Source organism: Pseudonaja textilis, chromosome 1 (assembly GCF_049901715.1).
Source record: "Pseudonaja textilis isolate UNSWEBS1 chromosome 1, rPseTex1.2, whole genome shotgun sequence".
NCBI classification, from domain to species: Eukaryota; Metazoa; Chordata; class Lepidosauria; order Squamata; family Elapidae; genus Pseudonaja; species Pseudonaja textilis.
The window spans coordinates 17,500,171-17,519,487 of NC_141990.1; the positions used below are offsets into that span (position 1 = coordinate 17,500,171).

Consider the following 19,317-nt stretch of genomic DNA (forward strand, 5'->3'; position numbering starts at 1 on the left):
CGCATGGAATGTTGTTATCTTCCCACCGAAGTGATACCTATTAATCTACATTTATATTGACTGTTTCCTAGTATGATTTGATTGCTTATTGTTCCCTATGACTATTATTAAGTGTTGTTATGATTCTTGACTCTTGACGAATGTATCTTTTCTTTTATGTATACTGGGAGCATTTGCACCAAGACAAATTCCTTGTGCGTCCAATCACACTTGGCCAATAAAGAATTCTATCTATCTATCTATCTATCTATCTATCTATCTATCTATCTATCTATCTATCTATCTGATCATCAATAGAGCCACTTCAAGATCTGACCCATCGTGAGACCTTTAAGGTTGATGACAAAGCCAGGTCTTGAGGAACTTCTCGAAAATAAGAAAGGATGGAACTGTTCTCACTTCAAGGAAGAGAATGTTCCATATAAGACAAGTGTCTTGGCAGAGAAGACTCGTCTCTTTGGGCTCGCCATGTAAATGTAATTTCCCGGTTTGACAAAACCAGGAGTGGGTTTCCACCAGTTCGAACCAGTTCTATAAAACCGGTTGTTATGATTCTGTACAGTTCAGAGAACTGGTAAATCATGCCCCTGGCTGGCCCCGCCCTTCTCTATCTGCCCCTCCCCTCCCCTCCTTGCCCAGTCAGTCCTTATCACACATGCACTGCATCGCGCATATGCCCAACATGTATTCTCCCCCTCCTAGTCACTGTTAAGATTTTTCTTTTTTTCTTTTCCTCTCGACGATCAGCTGTTCCAACAATCAGCTGTGCTCAGATCTCCCTCGCTGTCTTACTGCTTCACCCAGGAGGCTTCCCTGAGGCTCAGGAGGCAAAAAGGTGCTCATGGAGGGGGTGTACTGCATGACCCCCCGCGCTCCTTTTTTTGCCTTTTGGGGCCTCAGGGAAGCTTCCTGGGTGCAAAAATGCCCCCCCCCCCGTGGCTTCTCTGAGGCCCAGGAGACCCAAAAACAGTGGGGGGGGGGGTTGCTGCAAAAAAAGCCATGCCCACCTAGCCACGCCCACTGAACTGGTTGTTAAAAAATTTGAATCCCACCCCTGGACAAGACCCAGTGGATTCTTTTGAAACAAACAGATGTAATCAGGCAGAGGTGGTTCCTCAGATAACCCAACCTCATACCATGAAGGGCTTTAAAGGTCAAAACCAGGACCTTGAATTGGATCCGAGATGTCATACTGGATATACTTATAATTTTGCATCTCTCCTTAAGATTTCAAATGGGCAGCCTCCAACTATTTTTTTTCCTTCCTAGTTCTTTTCTCTCTCCACTGTTCTTTAAAAAAAAACCTTGAACCATTCACGTTTTGATAAAATAACAAATGTGATCATACAACACCACTGCATAGTACAAAGAACACTTCACCAATAAGAAGCCTGGTCTGAGCTAGATGCCCTTTTCTTGCTTGATGGCTTCTGAACTCTTTTTTGTAAGACTCTGATGAGGCAGGAGAAAACAATGAGGATAGCTACTATCCAAGGGGATGAGGTTTCAGAGCAGTGGTGTGATTCAAAAATTTTTAGTACTGGTTCTGTGGGCATGGCTTGGTGGGTGTGGCCATGTGACTGGGTGGGTGTGGGGTTTTGGGGGCTTTTTTGCTGTCCCCACCCATTTTGGGGAGCTTCCTAGCCTCAGAGGAGCCTCTGGGGGGGAGTTTTTGCTCCCCTAAGGCTCCTCTGGGGCTCTGGAAGGCAAAAAATGGAGGAGCTCAGCCCCTCCCTCCATTTTTTGCCTTCCTGGGCCTCAGCAAGGGGAATCCCGGCACAGCTGATCTATCCACAGCTAATGGTCGGGAGGGGGAAAAAAAAGAAATACCTCAGGCGAATGTCAGGCGGGCGGGTAAATGAGCATCGGGCAGGAGGGCGACCGGATTGGGGGCATGGCCAGCCAGAACTTACTATCGGTTTGGAGACCCATGCCAAATTCTTCCTACCGGTTCACCCGATGCGGTGCAAACCAGATGAATACCACTACTGTTTCAGAGTCTATGACTGCACAACTTTCAAACAAAACAATCGTTTATTTGACAAACTGGTAAAGAAAAGGCTTTTGTAAGCCCGAAGTCACTGAGAGTGAGTTGTACAGCCATATAAATTTTCTTAAATAAATAGATTTTTTAAAAAAACAACAACAACCAAGGATAGATCATCTCAAAATAAGGCGCATAACACGGAGAAATTTTCTTAGAAATTTAATTAATTTTGTACCTGTATACTGTAAGTATATAAATGGAATGTGAAAAGGGGTTACATGATTCAGCACATCCATTAGTTGGCCAAAAAGATTGAAATTAAGGAGTTCTTTAGATTGCCCCAACGAGATTGTTCCTACACCTCAAAAAGAACAATTAAAAAGATGGAAACTTCAAGTTAAAACATCTTCACAATTGGATAGAACCACTTAAAGAGTTGCCTGGAGGTTTGGAAGAGGAATGGATATTTTGGAGATGTTTAAATAGACTGAGCACTGGTTTGGCTAGAACTAAAAACCACATGGAAAAATGGAGGGTTCTCTCAGGACATTTACTGTGAATGTGGCAGTAAATGTCACATATTCGAACAACTATCCATCTTTTACAGTTGGTCCCCTGGGACCAACATACATACAGAATGACTAGCTGGTTGCAAATATCCTTGCCATCAATGTAGCCTGGCACTGGGCTAGAACTACTGTATATAAATCTATGCTTTTATTAAAGCTTTTAATGTTTTTAAATGTAATTAATATTTTTCCCCTTTCTAGTTCCTGCATTTCTGACACAAGACAAAATCAGTAAAGCTCTCTCTGGGTTTGCCTAGACAAGTTCTTTTGATCCCAAGGATCTTTCTACTATCTCAAGAGCTTTGCTGAGCATAAGGGAAGAAAATACTACTTACAAGATTTTTAGGGGGAAAGCAGATAAATTTTACATTTCGCATATCTTTCTTCACGCCTATGGCAGCCTTCCCTGACAATGTGTATAACAAATGCTCTTTTACTGGAGCAGGGTACTAGGAGCCATCATCTAAGATAGCTGGAAGGCACCAAAATGAATAAGATTGGCCCTTTCCTTTTATTATGCTGGAAGATATTACGTTAGTTACCCCCAAATCACTTGCATACTGTGAGTGAAAAACATCAACGTTAAAAAGTTCCAAACTTCCAGCTTAATTTTCTGTTAAAATTGATGTCAAAAATAAAAGAAAAATAAAGGGAACCAAAAGCAAACATAAGTGAATGAAAAATTAAATCTATTGAATGTTTAAAGTATATATCCTTTTAAGTTCCAAATGCACTCAAAATAAAATTTCACTAGGGATAGGAAGCTATGTCAAAACAAACAATATCTCTTTTTTTCTTCAAACCCCCTTCCATTTATAAAGCTTCAGCTCCATATGGATGGTATTTTTCTATCTGGCCATAGCCCTGCAAAGAAAATTAACCTTAAATTAGAGTTAAATTTGCAGGTTTGAGGGACTCAGAAGGATTCACTTGTTGTGGAAGCTACCTAATGCAAAATGAAGAATATGGGTCAATCTATTTTATTTGCAAATCAGTCTTGTAGTTGCTATGCTAATGACTTTTTCTGCCATCATGTCCTAAAAGTTTTAAGGAGTTAAGGCCAAGAGACAAACTTCAGCCAATCTGTAATTTGTGTGCGTAGGATGTGTCAGAACTTGGAAGAATGTATCAATCTGTTATCTAAAATTAGCTTATTTGCACATAGCTGTCTCTCCTCCAACAAAAATCTCACAGGTAATTTAGGAATAGGGGCGGAGCTTGCGTCACGACAATACGGCATGCAATCTTGGAGGTCTGAGATCACTGCTGATATCTTTGCTCCTGGACAGTCCTATCGGATCTAAACTGTCCCGAAGAGATGGTGAAAGTGAAGAGCGCATCCTGTCGATCCCAGGGATACCGCAAAGTCCCTGGTAGATCCAGGAGAAGCTCTTCTTGCCAGCGGCAAAGAGGTAGCCATTAAAGCTGCTGAAGTTGGGACAGCTCCGAAATGGAAGAAAACAGAAAGAGAGAGTGTGCCGGTTTGGTGAGAACTTTTTCTTTATTCTAAGATCTGAAAGGACACCCTAAGGAAAAGAAAGAATCTGTAAAAGTTTTGACAGAAGTGATCAAGCGGCGATTTTAAACAGGAATGTCAAAGTAATGTTTTTTTCTCATTGCTGGATTTTCTATGCATACTTCAAAAGTATTTCAAAATACTATATTTTGAAACTGGACTGGTTTTTTCTTTTACATCTATTTTTTTTTTCTCCTTTTGGATTTTGTAATGTTTTAGGCTAGAGGCTCCCTTTTAGTTATTTCTTTTTAAAAATATCTTTTTCTTTTTTTTTATTAATTCTTATTATATCTTGCTTGGAAAAGGAGGGGGAAAGTGAGAACAAAGAAACTTTGTAACACTGCCAACTAGAGGCTTGAAAATATTCTATTTCCCTGTGACCAGACAAAGCTGAGAAAGAAAGAACTGAGTCTTTTTCAAGGACATTGCTATTTGATAAGATAGAGGGAAGAGCATGGGAGAGTATTATTGCAGGTGCTCTTCTGGGTTTCTATCAACAGCTGGAGTCTGATGTTGAAATCTAGGGGGAAAAAAGTGATAAGTTTTTGGAGAAGAAAGCTATAATAAGAGCCTTGGATAATTAAACAAAGTGCAGTGTGCCCTTGTTACTTTTTCTAAGTTGTGCTATCCCTCCTCACCAGCTTTATTGTATTTCACTTTATCTTTTTATTCTTGTAATAACAATTTAGGTTTTTGGCTTTGTTGGAGCTTGTCTTTGTTTTTCTTTTTTTCTTTGGAAGTCCAATCTCTACGTTTGCTTTTTATTTTAAAGGGAAAGCTTTAGTATTAATGTGTTTTTTTTAAGGGAATAGCCTTTTTTTCTCCTTTCCTGGTATTTTTGTTTTTTCATCTACCCTTCTGGTTTATTCTTATGCACTCTTTTCTATTTGAGACCCTTCAATTGGATTAAGGTGTTGAAGAACCTGAAGAACTTTTACTTTTCCTTTTTTTTCTTTTTTTTCAAGCCTTTTTCTTCATCTAACTACTGATTGGATTAAGGTATACAAGAACCTGAAGAAATCCCCCCCCTTTTTTTCTTTTTTTAATCATTATTATTGGGCTTCTTTTTTCTACTACTTTTATTTTGAACTATAATTGGTTACTTCACAATTGGATTAAAGTTTAGAAGAACCTGAAGATTTTGAATTGCTTAAAATGAGTAGGAAATTTACAGCTCCTGGTTCTTCAACTTCTACTTCTTCCTCTCCACCATCTGGAGGACAACATTCAATACAGACAATGTTAAAGCAAGAAAAAGAACAAGAAAAAGTGACTCTGCAGATGATTATGCAAGGAATTCAAAATATTCAAGCAAGATCAGAGAATATTGAAAAGAGAATAGAGAACATTGAACAAAGAACAGAGAACATTGAACAAAGAACAGGGAAAACTGATGAAAAAGTGGAGAACATCCAACAAATGATGTTGAAGTATGATGAGAGATTCCCAAAAATGGAAGAAGAAGATAAACAAAGAGACAATAAGATTGGAGATATTGATAATAGATTAACGGTGGTTGAACAAGATAAAAGTGGTATGTTGAGATGGGAGATGGATAGATCAGAATTCTATCTTAGATTCCAAAATGTAGAAGAAGAAAAAGGACAAAACTTAGCTGAGATAATGATAGAAATACTGGCTGAAGCTTTGGAAATAACTCAAGAGAATATGATGCATGGAATAGATGAGGTTTATCGAGTTTTCACAAGCTATGCGATGAGAAATAGCTTACCAAGAGAACTTCACATTAGATTTACAAAGAAAGCCATTAAAACGCAAATATTGCAGGTGGCAAAAGAGAAAACATTGAAATATAAAGACAAGGAGATTGTGGTCTTGAAATAAATACACAGAAGAGTGAGAGAGATGAGAAGAGAATACCGATTCCTGACTAAAATGCTACTTAAAAAAGAGGTGAATTATAGATGGCCGATTCCAGAAGGTTTAATGTTCACATGGCAAGAACAGAGACATAGAATTGACTCAATTGAGAAAGCGGAATTATTTTATACAGAATTTTTTAGAGGGAAAGAGGAAGAGGCAGAAAAAGACATCTCACTAATTGAATTCCAAGAGGACTGCCAAATGGCAACTGAAAAAAAAGAAGGTGCAGTAGGTGGAAAGGAGGAAGCCAAAGAACAACGTGAACTAAGATCTACGAGAGCTGCTAAACTTAACTACAAAATATAATCATGGAAGAGAAAAAATTGATTACAATTAATATAAATGGACTTAACTCAGCTGTTAAAAGAAGGAAAACCTTTCATAAATTAGAAAAATTAAAATTTGATATAATTTGTCTACAAGAAGTACATATTAAAAAATAATATGAACAATTGTTGATACAGCCAAAACTAGGGAAAATATTTACTTCCTTGACACAATGTAAGAAAAGAGGAGTGGTTTTATATATTAAAGAGACCACCCCAGCAAAATTGATTTATACCAATGATGATGGAAGAATACCAGTGGTGGAAATAATGGACAATAATACGAAAACATTCATGATTGCAATCTATGCTCCGAATGACAAACAAGAAGAATTCTACAAAAAATTACATATGAAAATAATTGAACTGGACTTTGCTAATATAGTTATGATGGGAGATTTTAATGGAACTATAGACAATAAATTGGACTATACAGCACAGAAAACAATAAAGCAAAACAAAAAGACTCTCCCTAAGTCTTTTTTTAAAATGGTAGATGAAATAAACTTAAAAGATACATGGAGAGAAAGAAATGTTAAAACTAAACAATACACCTTCTATTCAAATAAACACTTATCATGGTCCAGAATAGATATGATATGGATGTCAACAGAATTAATAACTAATATTCAAGAAATAAATATTGAAACAAGTACTTGGGCAGATCACAATCCAATGACAATTAAAAGGAAAGGACAAAAAAGAAGATCTAGATATGGTGAAATATTGAAAGAAAAGGGTGAACTCAAATCTATACAAAAACTAGAGGAAAAAGGTATAAAGATGAATTGGTTTTCATATGTGCAAATACATTCAAGGTATGATAAAGATTCTAAAATGGAAGGTTTCTATGATAAATTGACTGATTTAGACAAGATTTTGACAGGTACTGATGAAAAGGTGATTAAAAAATTGTATGGATATTTATTAGAAATTAAATTAGAAGAAGAATAAGTTAAAGAAACTATGATTGCTTGGGGGAAGAATTTTGGATATGGGATCAATTTAGAGAAATGGCAAAAATTGTGGTCTCAAAATTATAAAATGACAATGTCAACAGCTTATAAAGAAAATTTGTATAAGATGTTTTACAGGTGGCATTTTCCCCCGACAAGAATAGCAAGAATGTTCAAGAATAAATCCGAAAAATGTTGGAAATGTCATCAGACACCCGGCTCATATGTGCGGATGCTAAAAAATACTGGACTAAAATCCACATGTGGTTGGAAAAAATGACAAAAAAACATATAGACTTGAAACCAGAGATATTTTTATTGGGAATTTTACTTGAAATATATAGTAAAGACTTGAAATGCCTGATTGTAAATGTAAATGTATTAACAGCGGCTAGGATTGTATTTGCTAAAAACTGGAAAAATGAGAAAATACCATCACAGGAGGAAATCATTAAGAAAATATTGGAGTGTGCTGAAATGAGTAGATTGACATTTGAAATTAGAGAACAAGAGAACAATTTTATAAAATTTGGGATCTTTTCTATCAATGGTTAGACAATAAAATACAGTAATGAAATATGTAGACTTTTAGAAAATAATAAATATATAAAGATGTACTTCTTTCTTATTATATCTACAAAATGATTTTAGGATAGATTTGGGATGATAATATGAAGTGTTATAAAATAAACTAAGTAAATTATGATTATCTTGTAAAACATGAATGAATAAAAGTATAGTCAAATGATTGATAATGATGCTAAGGTATTTAATTTTTGATTGAAAATATGAGATTATATGCAATGTAATTGTAATTGAAGACTACGAAATGGAAGCACAAAACAATTTGTAAACCATCCGGCACACTGTATGTACACATATGGAAGATAGCTTGATGTTTTTATGTTTTGTTCGTTTATGTTTGTTTTTAAAAACCAATAAAAATTAAAAAAAAATCTCACAGGTAATTTCCTGCAGATGATTGCGGGTACAAGTTTGTAATGCACACTTGGCACAACATTCACCCAACTGGGCTGAATCTTATCAGTTGGGCAAAAACGATGAAAGATAGGCAGTTCCTCAAATAACCAGACCCCCCATGCCTATTGCCTGAGTGTATTTATTTATCTACTTCATATGGATTTTGTTCCCATGGACTAGATTCTCCAGCATTCCGTTTTTTTAATTCTATTTTTGTTGTTGAAAAAAATACGTTTCTCCCCATTCCAGCGACTTTTTTTCCTTTGTAGAGTTGAACATTGTTGAATCTCATTTTAGAGTAAAACTGACTTGACCCTTTGTTAATAGGTTCAGGTTTTGAGAAAAAGTAACCACTTAACCATCACCAGCTGGTGGGCACCTCCTTAATGCTAAAGGCTACAGATTGTTTAGATTATAATTATCTCAGGAATTTTAATTCTTAACCAGGCAGCTGACAAAAAAAGAAAAAAAGAATTCCAGCCTGTAAAGAAATCTTTCTGGCAGTTCAATCAACTCTATGTCATATGTGAGCTTTAAATCATCACGTTTTCCTCTTTAGGGAAAGAGTTCCTCTATATTCATGAGATGTTCTCCTTCCTATGGAATATGTCATGTTTGTCTTGACACAGGGCAATTTTACAGAGCTATTTTCTGAAATCCCAATCTAAGAAACTTTATTACTTTTTCTGGTCTTCTAAATTATGGGCTGATCCTTCTTTGCTTTTGTTCTTAGTTAAATTGCACCAGAAATGGGCCCTTAAATAAAGAGGAGCAAATGTCCATTAATTCTATAATATCCTTCTTTAATGCAGGTGCTGGTTGTCTACCACATTTCTACACCACCCATCTCACCTAAGTGAGTTTGGGCAGTTTATCTCTTCGTGCTTATCTCGGGTTTCCTGGTTAAACCAGACAGGAAACACAATTAGATGAGGTAATTCTAGTTTAATGTAAGATACATTGTCAGAATTTTGCAAATCTGAAAGTACAAAACTTCCTGTTACCACTTTTAACTGCTTGATCCATTAGGGAGGGTCTTTACTAAGTTTCTTTTTCCAACTGTTAAACCACTGGGGCAGGGGTGTCTAACTCATGGTGTCACAGTGGCGTCATGTGATGTATCAGGACTATTTTCCCCTTCGCTAAACTGTGTGTGGGCGTGGCCAGTGTATGATGCATCCGGCCTGTGGGCCACGAGTTTGACTGGGCGATCCTGCCTCTTTTATCTGATCAGTTCCTGAGCAACCTCTCTTTCCCCAAAGTCATTCCCACATTCTATTACAACTTACTAGAATGGAATAGGCTATACAGTAAAATTATGCAGCCGAACTTCTGGGGTTCCGAATTCTTAGTTTGAGTTCCTGATTATTAGGGCTCACTCAATAATAAGTCTTGAAGTGACATGATGCTGGACCAGTTTGGTGCTCACACTAAACTTAAGTTTAAAAAAAAATTCAACTGCTGCACTCATACAATAAGTTGCACCAATCATAAGACTGGAGTAACATAATACTTTAGTTCATACAGTAGACTAAGAAAATAGCAAAGTTTTCACAACATACTGAACTGAAAACCATCCAACTTCATTTTAATGCTAGCCTAAAAATTATGTATACCCATGCAAACTATAACAAGGAGGTTCAGAAAATAAATCGCTAAGAGCCTTGGTGGCACAGTGGTTAGAGTGCAGTAATTGCAGACTACTTCTGCTGGCAGCTGGCTGCCTGCAATTTGGCAGTTGGAATCTCACCAGGCTCAAGATTGACTCAGCCTTCCGTCCTTCCAAGGTGGGTAAAATGAGGACCCAAATTGTGGGGACAATATGCTGATGCTGATTTCTGTGAACTGCTTAGAGAGGGCTGTAAAAGCACTATAAAGCGGTGTATAAGTCTAAATGCTATAAAGGGTCAATTTAGGGAAGCTTAAGAAAGTAAATTGAGAAATCAATTAAACTTTAATCCACACTGACTTGTTTCACATCTTATATGTGGATCGTAGTGGCCTTTCTCCAAATTCTGCAAAGCAGTTTGACTTCTAAATATATAGCAATTTTTAAAGATATATAATTCAGTATAAAGATATCTAGAAAAACTTAAGAAAACAAATATCTAGAAAAGTATCTATTGAAGTAAACTCCTCATCTAAATAGCAATAGCACTTAGACTTATATACCGCTTCATAGTGCTTCACAGCCCTCTCTAAATGGTTTACAGAGTCAGCATATAGAATAGAATAACAGAGTTGGAAGGGACCTTGGAGGTCCTCTAGTCCAACCCCCTGCTTAAGCAGGAAACCCTAGACCACTTCAGACATATTGCCCCCACCAATCTGGGTCCTCGTTTTACCGACCTCAGAATGATGGAAGGCTGAGTCAACCTTGATCAAACTGCTGGCTGTGGGAAGAGTTTGCCTGCAATGCTGCATTCTAACCACTGCGCCTCCATGGCTTTCTCTAAATGTGCAACTTATAAGAATATGATTCATATATTTTAATAAAATTATAACTTAAAAAAAATCCATTCACTAATGCAAAAACAGAACACAGTTATGAATTAATAGTTGAATGATAAGTAAACTCTGGAGGCCATCTTTCAGATCCAAAGACCTCAGTCACTGCTTATTTAATGGTTGCACACACAACTTTTCCAGTCACAAAGTGGATGAGCAGAGTTAATGAGGAGAGAATTTTGATCTGCTTCCTCTCCACAAACTTAGATATATAGTTTTGTTAATGGTATTTGTAAGGGGGATTGTTCACCAAACAATTAGGCTGATTCAACAGGCCTAAAAGAAAAATGTGGTAGCAATAAGTGTTCTACAGGCTAAATACAGGCTGAATAGTCAAGATCTTGTTGATGATCCAAACTCTGTGAAGGACCTTGGAGTACTCATCTCTAATGATCGAAGTGCTAGAGCCCACTGTAACTACATAGCCAAAAAGGCATTAAGAGTTGTTAACCTAATCTTACGTAGCTTTTTCTCTGGTAATATTATACTACTAACTAGAGCATACAAAACATTTGCTATACCAATACTCGAATACAGCTCATCAGTCTGGAACCCACATTATTCAAATTTCATTGTATTTGTAGAATGCAATGACAATAAAGCTATTCTATTATGTATCTGATATTAACACAGTTGAGAAAGTCCAGAAATATTTCACAAGAAGAGCTCTCCACTCCTCTACTCGTTGCAGAATACCTTATGCCACCAGACTTGAAATTCTAGACCTAGAAAACCTAGAACTACACTGCCTTCTGTCCTATCTAAGTATAGTATATAAAATCATACATTGCAATGTCCTACCTATCAATGAATACTGCAGCTTCAACCATAACAATACAAGAGCAAACAATACATACAAACTCAAGGTTAATCGCACCAAACTTGATTGCAGGAAATACGATTTCAGCAACAGAGTGATCAATGTCTGAAATACTCTACCTGACTCTGTGGTTTCTTCCCCAAACCCCCAAAACTTTAACCTTAGACTTTCTACTAGACCTCACCCCTTTCCTAAGAGGTCTGTAGGGGGCGTGCACAAGTGCACCAACGTGCCTGCCATCTCTGTCCTATTGTTTCTTTTATTTTTCTTATATGTATCCATATATTCATAACTATGTTTTTACTTAGACCTATTATCTTGTAAGCAATTGACAAACCAAATTAAATAAATAAAAAATAAATACTGACTTAGATTCTAATCATTTCAGCAAATCACAGATTGTCAGAGAAAAATAATAGGAAGTGTAACATTTTCCAATCTTAGAACATTTCAAGATATAGATACAGATAATCAGAGTTGGGAGGGACCTTGTAGGTCAGCTAGTCCAACCCCCCACCCAAGTGGGAGACCCTACACCATTTCTGACAAATGGCAGTCCAATCTCTTCTTGAAAGTCTCAACTGATGGCACTCCCACAACTTCCGAGGGCAAGCTGTTCCATAGGTTGATGGTTCTCACTGTCAGAAAGTTTCGCCTTTTTTCCAGGTTAAATCTCTCCTTGTTCAGTTTCCATCCATTATTCTTTGTCTGGCCTACAGAAGCTTTAGAAAATAGCTTGACCCCTTCCTCCCCGTGGCAGCCCCTCAAATATTGGAAGACCGCTATCATGTCTCCCCTGGTCCTTCTCTTTACTAGACTAGCCTAGACTAGATGGGATTTGTAATTGTGATTACCTGGGGTGTGACTCAAAAATAACAAAGTCAAAAAAGTAGAATAATTTCCCTTTGATGCCTCCAACTTGGCTCCAATGTCCAATTATCCTCAGCTGGATAACTAACTCTTCAAAAACAGTCTACGAAGGGCAAAAAACCAATACAAACCATACTGAAGTAATTAACAAGGCAGGCCAGGATGATAAATTGCAGACTTTCAAATGATAACACAGCACCCACAGTTGGGAGGATGCCAATATATAGGGCTCGACCAAGATAATGCACCTTTGCTTCCAGCAAGGAACCATGTGCAAATGCCCTACTTATATCCTGTTCTCCCAGCTGCAACTAATGAAAGGGATCAGGGCCTTCTCTCTCATAAGCCACATTGCTCCCTTCTCCATTCCTCCCTGCATGCCCTAGGATGAAGAGGGGATGGGCCTGGGTCTTCCTCTGAATGCCCAGCCGGACTGTGCCCTTCCCCCGTTTCTTCCACACCCCTTATCTCCCCCTTTCTGAAAGGAAGAGACAATATTCCTCCAGCTGCCTGACCCTTCATTAGTTCTCAACAATTTCTCAAAGATAATACAAGTGAGATATAAATTGAAAGAAAGAAAGAAAGAAAGAAAGAAAGAAAGAAAGAAAGAAAGAAAGAAAGAAAGAAAGAAAGAAAGAAAGAAAGAAAGAAAAAGAAAAAAGGTAGACCATTAGCTGGTTCCTTCAGTTCAATTCCTCTGGAGATTTAGGTGTTCCCCAATCATATTTCAGGTAGTCCCAAACTTTACTTCTGCTCTTTAATCTGCTCTTCAATATTACCTAATGAAACGTATACCCTCTTATTGGAGACAACAGAATCAAAACAAGAGCTCTGGATTGTCTTTGTTCCCTGTTAACATTTTTATGAGTTCATTGAGTTGTTGGTTTATTGATTCTTTTCTTTTCTTTTTATTTTAGATAGTTAAGTGCAAACTTATTGAATTCAAAACAGCTGTTTCAAAATCAGGATTGGTTATCCCGAACTAAAAATATTTATAGGAGCCATTTCAAGAACATTTCCAGGAAAGTTGGAAGGCTTCCTGTCAGGATTGAACAACCCATTTTAAACTTGAAACAACTTTCAAGCTCAAAAGCTTTCTCATTTATAACGGTTTAAACAACTCTAATATTAAAAACCTCTATAAAAGCCTTTTTATTGTTTTTAGCATCCTTTCTCAACCTTAGCTCATTCTCACATTTCTTATACCATTTCTATAGTTTTCTTCCATCAGTATACATGTAGTATGCTTAGGGCCAATTTTCACACACCTGGGCAAGTTCAAGAAAGCCAGAACTACATCAATTTCAGTAAAGTACCTTTAATATGATTTATCACTTATAGCTTATAAGTACAAGGAGAGCTTAAGCACCGAAGACAAATTCCTTGTGTGTTCAATCACTCTTGGCCAATAAAGAATTCAATCCAATTCTATTCTATTCTATTCTATTCTATTCTATTCTATTCTATTCTATTCTATTCTATTCTATTCTAATCTGATTCTATTTTATATAGTACAATTCTTCCTCCATTTCAATTGTTTCTATTCTTTCTAAACAAATTCTATTCCTTGCTTGCTATATTTCAATCATGGGAATCAAAGACATGAATATCAAATCATATTTGCCTTCTAGTATTAAAAAGTTCTGATTCCTTCTTTTTACTGAGTGTTTTATTAGTCCCATGCTAACAACATTCCTATATTTTTATCAGAAAATCTTATATTAGGGGTTTCATTTTCAATCTCCACAGGGTGATTTTTAAACCTTTCTGATCATGCTCAGCCCACATTAGTCAAACATGCTTTTACCAATCCTTGTGAAATATCAGTAGTTTTCTATCGAAACAAATATGTGCAAATATCCTACTTCATTGCACTTGAAATGTGCAATTCTCTAGTACAACTTGCCTTTTTGTGTAGTTATTCTTCATGTGAAACAATGTGAGATATCTGCATTTGCCACCTGCACAAGCAGCCATAACCGTTAATACAGAACTTTGAGAATCCATTCAATGCAATGTCCTATAGGGAGCCTGTTAGGTCAAGAAGTGATTAGTGTTCTTGTTGGTGCCAGGTGAACCATATATGGGAGAGAACAACAGAGATGAAATTCTTTTGATCTATTCCTTGTGGAGAAGTTGGGAAAGATTGTGGAGGCTGGGAAAAGAATGGAAGGTAGACCCGACATAAACATTCAAGAGAGAATAAAAATCCTCAGGCAGCTTATCTCATAAACGGCAAGCTAGCCTAGATGGTAAGATACTTTGGAAGGAGCATTTAAATTACTGTATTCAAAATGTTTCTCTAGTACTTCAATTAACTCACTATAAAAGAAGATGAGAAATTCTTCTTATAGTTTCCAATATTATGTATTTATCTAATATACTTTACCAAAATCTCATTATGTTTTGATGTGCTGAATGGGACTTGCAAAAAGGAACTAGAGGCATGCCCTTGTTGGAATGGGACAACTTGGTGCAGCCAACTCACCACAGCCAACTCACTGTGCGGCAACTCAATAATTCAATGTAAGTATTTAAAATTATTTTAAAAATTATTTTAATTTTTGTCATTCACTTTTCATTTTGTCCCTTCTTTTGTATCCTTTCTTTAATGATTCTATTCTATCATTTCTTTGATAGTAGTGTAACTCTTGTCCTGCAGCCAGTTGTACTGTAGTGCATTGGCCATGGCATGTTTTCCCATAGCAAGTTGGCCACACTGAGTTGTCCCACAGCAAGTTGGCCATGCCGAGTTGTCTTAGGCCTTGCCCTTGTTGACAGCAGGGTAAATAAGGTGAGTTCATTCAGCAAGGTTCTCTGTCAACTCCAGTATTATCCTTCAAATGGGTACCATTGTCCTTGAGGGAGCAGTTACATAAATTGGGGGTCATTCTGAACTGAAAGAAATTGCCAGATGGGTGGGTGAAAATCTAGCTAGGAGGATCCTCAACTAGCCTTGGCTGATACACCAGTTGTATCCCTACTTGGAGTGAGAGGACTTTGCAACAATAACTCATGTTGCATAGCACTCATAAATTGCACTTCATCCAAAACAGAGCAGCCCATATATTAAGAGGGTCTGGGCACACGAACACACCAGTCTATGTTAGGGGCCTTTCACTGGTTGTCAATAGGTTTCTAGATAAAATTTAAAGTATCGAGTATAATTTATAAAGCCTTACATGGTTTGACACTGAGGCTCCTCCTGGACTACTTTTTTCAACTAGAACCCATCAGCCTAAAGACAACTCAGAAAAAAAAAGTAGTGTTTCCCCAGGTCTATGAAATGGGTGGTGGGCCGAAGCCAGGAGAAGCTATTTCTCGGTACAATAATGCATTTTTATTTATTTGTTCAACTTCTATGGCTGTCCATCTCAGTTACTGACTCTGGGCAGCTATTGTAATATAATGGTCTTACATTATGGAACAGCTTCACCCAAGAAACTAGATAAGCCTTGATGTTATTGCTTTTCTGGAAACAAGATAAAGCAAAACTCCTCTGAAAGTCTTTTTAAATTTGATGTAATGAGTCAACACAACATGTGTGTTTATATTGCTCTAAGTTGCTGTTTTTAATTTTGGTATTGTGCTATTATTTGGTATTTTTATGATTAGACATTTTGTAATTATTTTCATACCCTGCCAAGAGTGGCATGATTGCAGCCATTTAGAACCTCATAAACAAATGAACAAACAATGGAAAAACCAAGAACCAAGAAGACGGTTGACAAAAAACAGCAACAACAGAGAGAAGGGAATTGAGAAATAGCAAATCAATGGGTTTTATTGCAAGTCTCACACTTAAAATTCATAGCAGAGCATCCTTTACTGAAAAACAGTGGGCTTTCTTCTTGTGTATTTTAAAAATTATGCAATTATAATTGAAATAATGGATGTATCAAAAGTGGTTTTTATTTTGAAAAGGCAACTGGACTGATTTTTGAGAAAAACACAAGATGTTTCATTTCCTATCCTGAAAGCTTCATCAGTTGAATTGGATGCTGTGGGAGATGGAAGGAAAGTTATTGACAGTTAAGATTAGTTGCAAATAAAACACAACCTTTCCATTTCCTCACCACCACTATCCTGTCAGAACCTATCACTCCCCCTCCCACCAACTAATTTCAATAATTGTCAATAATTATCCTTCCATCTCCCACAGCATCCAATACAATTGATGAAGTTTCCACGATAGGAAGCAAAAAGTCTTGTTTTTTTCCTCAAAAAATCAGTCCAGTTGCCTTTTCAAAATAAAAACCACTTTTGGCATAACTATGATCTGGGTAACTGCGAATCTTCATAGATATTTGTAATAAAAGATGTACATATTAAGAAAAAAGGCATGTAGATCTATAGAATACAGAAATGTAAAAATATATTCAGTAGTTACTATAGGTTATTGCTTGGTTAGGGTGTTTTGTGGCATGCATCTATTATCTGTTTGACCATATGTGAGTTGTTAGGAGCCATCCTGTAACATGTTTGGTCATATAACAGAGACGAACATGGTGGAAATGTGTATAGAATATGAGATGCATAGTGCTTCTGCCTATTGCCACGGGAGTTGCAATAAATATAGTCCAATTTTAATAACATATACTGAAATTTCCTAATTACCGTAATTGTAGACTGAAAACAATGCAACATGGGAGGAAAAAAATATGTTATCTGTCTAAATAGCACATAATGATATATCACTTAAAATTAGTGTGGCTTGCAAGCCATAAAAGCACACATTTATGAAAACCTCAGAAAATTAACTCTTGCTTAAGGGTAAACACAGAGGAAAATTTTGATAGAATCACAGTCCAGTATTTCTAATCTAAACCAATAAATCCTCCCAATTCTAACTACTAGCATATTCCAGTTTCCCATGCTCCATAGAAGGTGGACCTACATCCATAGTCTCCAGGCTCAGATTCAAGCTGACCAGGGTTGTGAGAATCCAAGTCCAACACAGCTAGAGGACATCAAATGGGAGAAGGATGGATGATATACTCACAGCTTCGTAGACGTACCCTCATGATGGGCATTGTCTGTCAAGTATGCAGAAGTCTTACCTTCCTCACAGTTGCTTCCAGTGAAACCAGGGCAGCATCGCCATTCAAGAGCAGTTACTGTTCGGTAAGCTATCTTGTACGTGGGTCGGATGAGGGTCCTGTAACTAACACAAGCAACACGTCATCCACAATGTTCAGCCCAAACCTGCCAACATCAGTACCTGCTCATAGGAACAAGGTCAAATACAGGTAGTCCTTGATTTACAATCACAATTGAGCCCAAAATTTCCATTGCTCATCAAGACAGTTGCTAAATGAGTTTTGCCTCATTTTATGACCTTTCCCCCCCCACAGTCGCTGAGTGAATCACTGCGGTTGTTAAATTGGTAACACTTTTGTGAAGTGAATCTGCCTTCCCCATTGACTTTGCTTGTCAGTAAAAACTATAAAATGTTATTGAAATTGAACTTGGAAAATGAAGATGTAAAACACTGTATGATTCAGTAGACAAGGAACTTTGGATACAATGTGATGCTTGAACAATGGGAAAATATGTGGACAAAGGGGTTAAAATTTGCATTAAATTATAATCTAAAAGAACATTTTTATGAGATGATGTACTGTTGGTATTTAACACCAGATAAGTTATCTATGATGTATAAAGGAATGTCAAATGAATGCCAGAAGTGTAAAAGTAAAGAGGGGACCTTTTATCATCTATGGTGAACATGTGATAAAGCAAAAAAAAAAATTGGAGTATGATTCATATTTTAACAAAAAAATTGAAAATGGAGATAAAAATGAAACCAGAACTTTTCCTTTTGGGTTTAATGGAAAAAGAACCAGAGAAAAAATTTGGAACTTTGTTAGTATATATGTGGACAGCAGCAAGACCATTGTATGCACAAAAATGGAATGACACTTCGATTCCTACAATGATTGCAGAAGTTGATGGAGTTGGCTGAAATAGCAAAATTGATCACTTTGATTAAAGAAAAGAAATAAGTACTTTAGTTTCCACATGGAAATTGCTTCTGAACGTCATGCTTGATGTGGAAAAGACTGAAATTCTGACTTTGGGTTTTACCGATTAGATTGATAGATCGTTATATTTATTTATTTATTTATTTGTCAATCGCTTACAAGATAATAGGTATAAGCATATACATAGTTATGAATACATGAAATGGGTACCTATAAGAAAAATAAAAGAAACAATAGGACAGGGACGGTAGGCATGTTGGTACGCTTATGCATGCCCCCTACAGACCTCTTAGGAAAGGAGTGAGGTCAATAGTAGAAAGTCTAAGGTTAAAGTTTTTGGGGTTTGGGGAGGAAACCACAGAGTCAGGTAGAGTATTCCAGACATTGACCACTCTGTTGCTGAAGTCGTATTTCCTGTAATCAAGTTTGGTGCAGTTAACCTTGAATTTGTATCTGTTGTGTCCTCTTGTATTGTTATGGTTGAAGGTGAAGTATTCATTGACAGGTAGGACATTGCAATGTATGATTTTATATACTATACTTAGATCAGACCGAAGGCGGCATAGTTCTAGGTTTTCTAGGTCTAGAATTTCAAGTCTGGCGGTATAAGGCATTCTGCAGCGAGTAGAGGAGTGGAGAACTCTTCTTGTGAAATATTTCTGGACTTTCTCAACTGTGTTAATATCAGATATGTAATGTGGGTTTCAGACTGATGAGCTATATTTGAGTATCGGTCTAGCAAATGTTTTGTATGCTCTACTTAGTAGTGTAATATCACCAGAGAAAAAGCTAGGTTAGGATTAGGTTAACAACTCTTAATGCCTTTTTGGCTATGTAGTTACAGTGGGCTCTAGCACTTTGATCATTAGAGATGAGTATTCCAAGGTCCTTGATGGAGTTTGGATCATCAACAAGG

At 36.8% G+C, this 19,317-nt stretch overlaps 1 protein-coding gene across 4 annotated transcripts in view; it reads right to left on the bottom strand.

Moving 5' to 3' along the window:
* COL26A1 (collagen type XXVI alpha 1 chain) overlaps positions 1–19,317 on the bottom strand; it is a 202,460-nt gene that overhangs the window by 126,183 nt on the left and 56,960 nt on the right. For 2 of the 4 annotated variants that reach the window (XM_087926860.1, XM_087926849.1), the window contains exon 3: positions 17,478–17,575. In XM_087926860.1, coding sequence (XP_087782986.1) covers positions 17,478–17,575 — 98 coding nt within the window. Of the gene's footprint in view, positions 1–17,477; positions 17,582–19,317 lie in introns of all 4 variants that reach the window. The other 2 variants (XM_087926852.1, XM_087926843.1) reach the window with 1 other exon arrangement.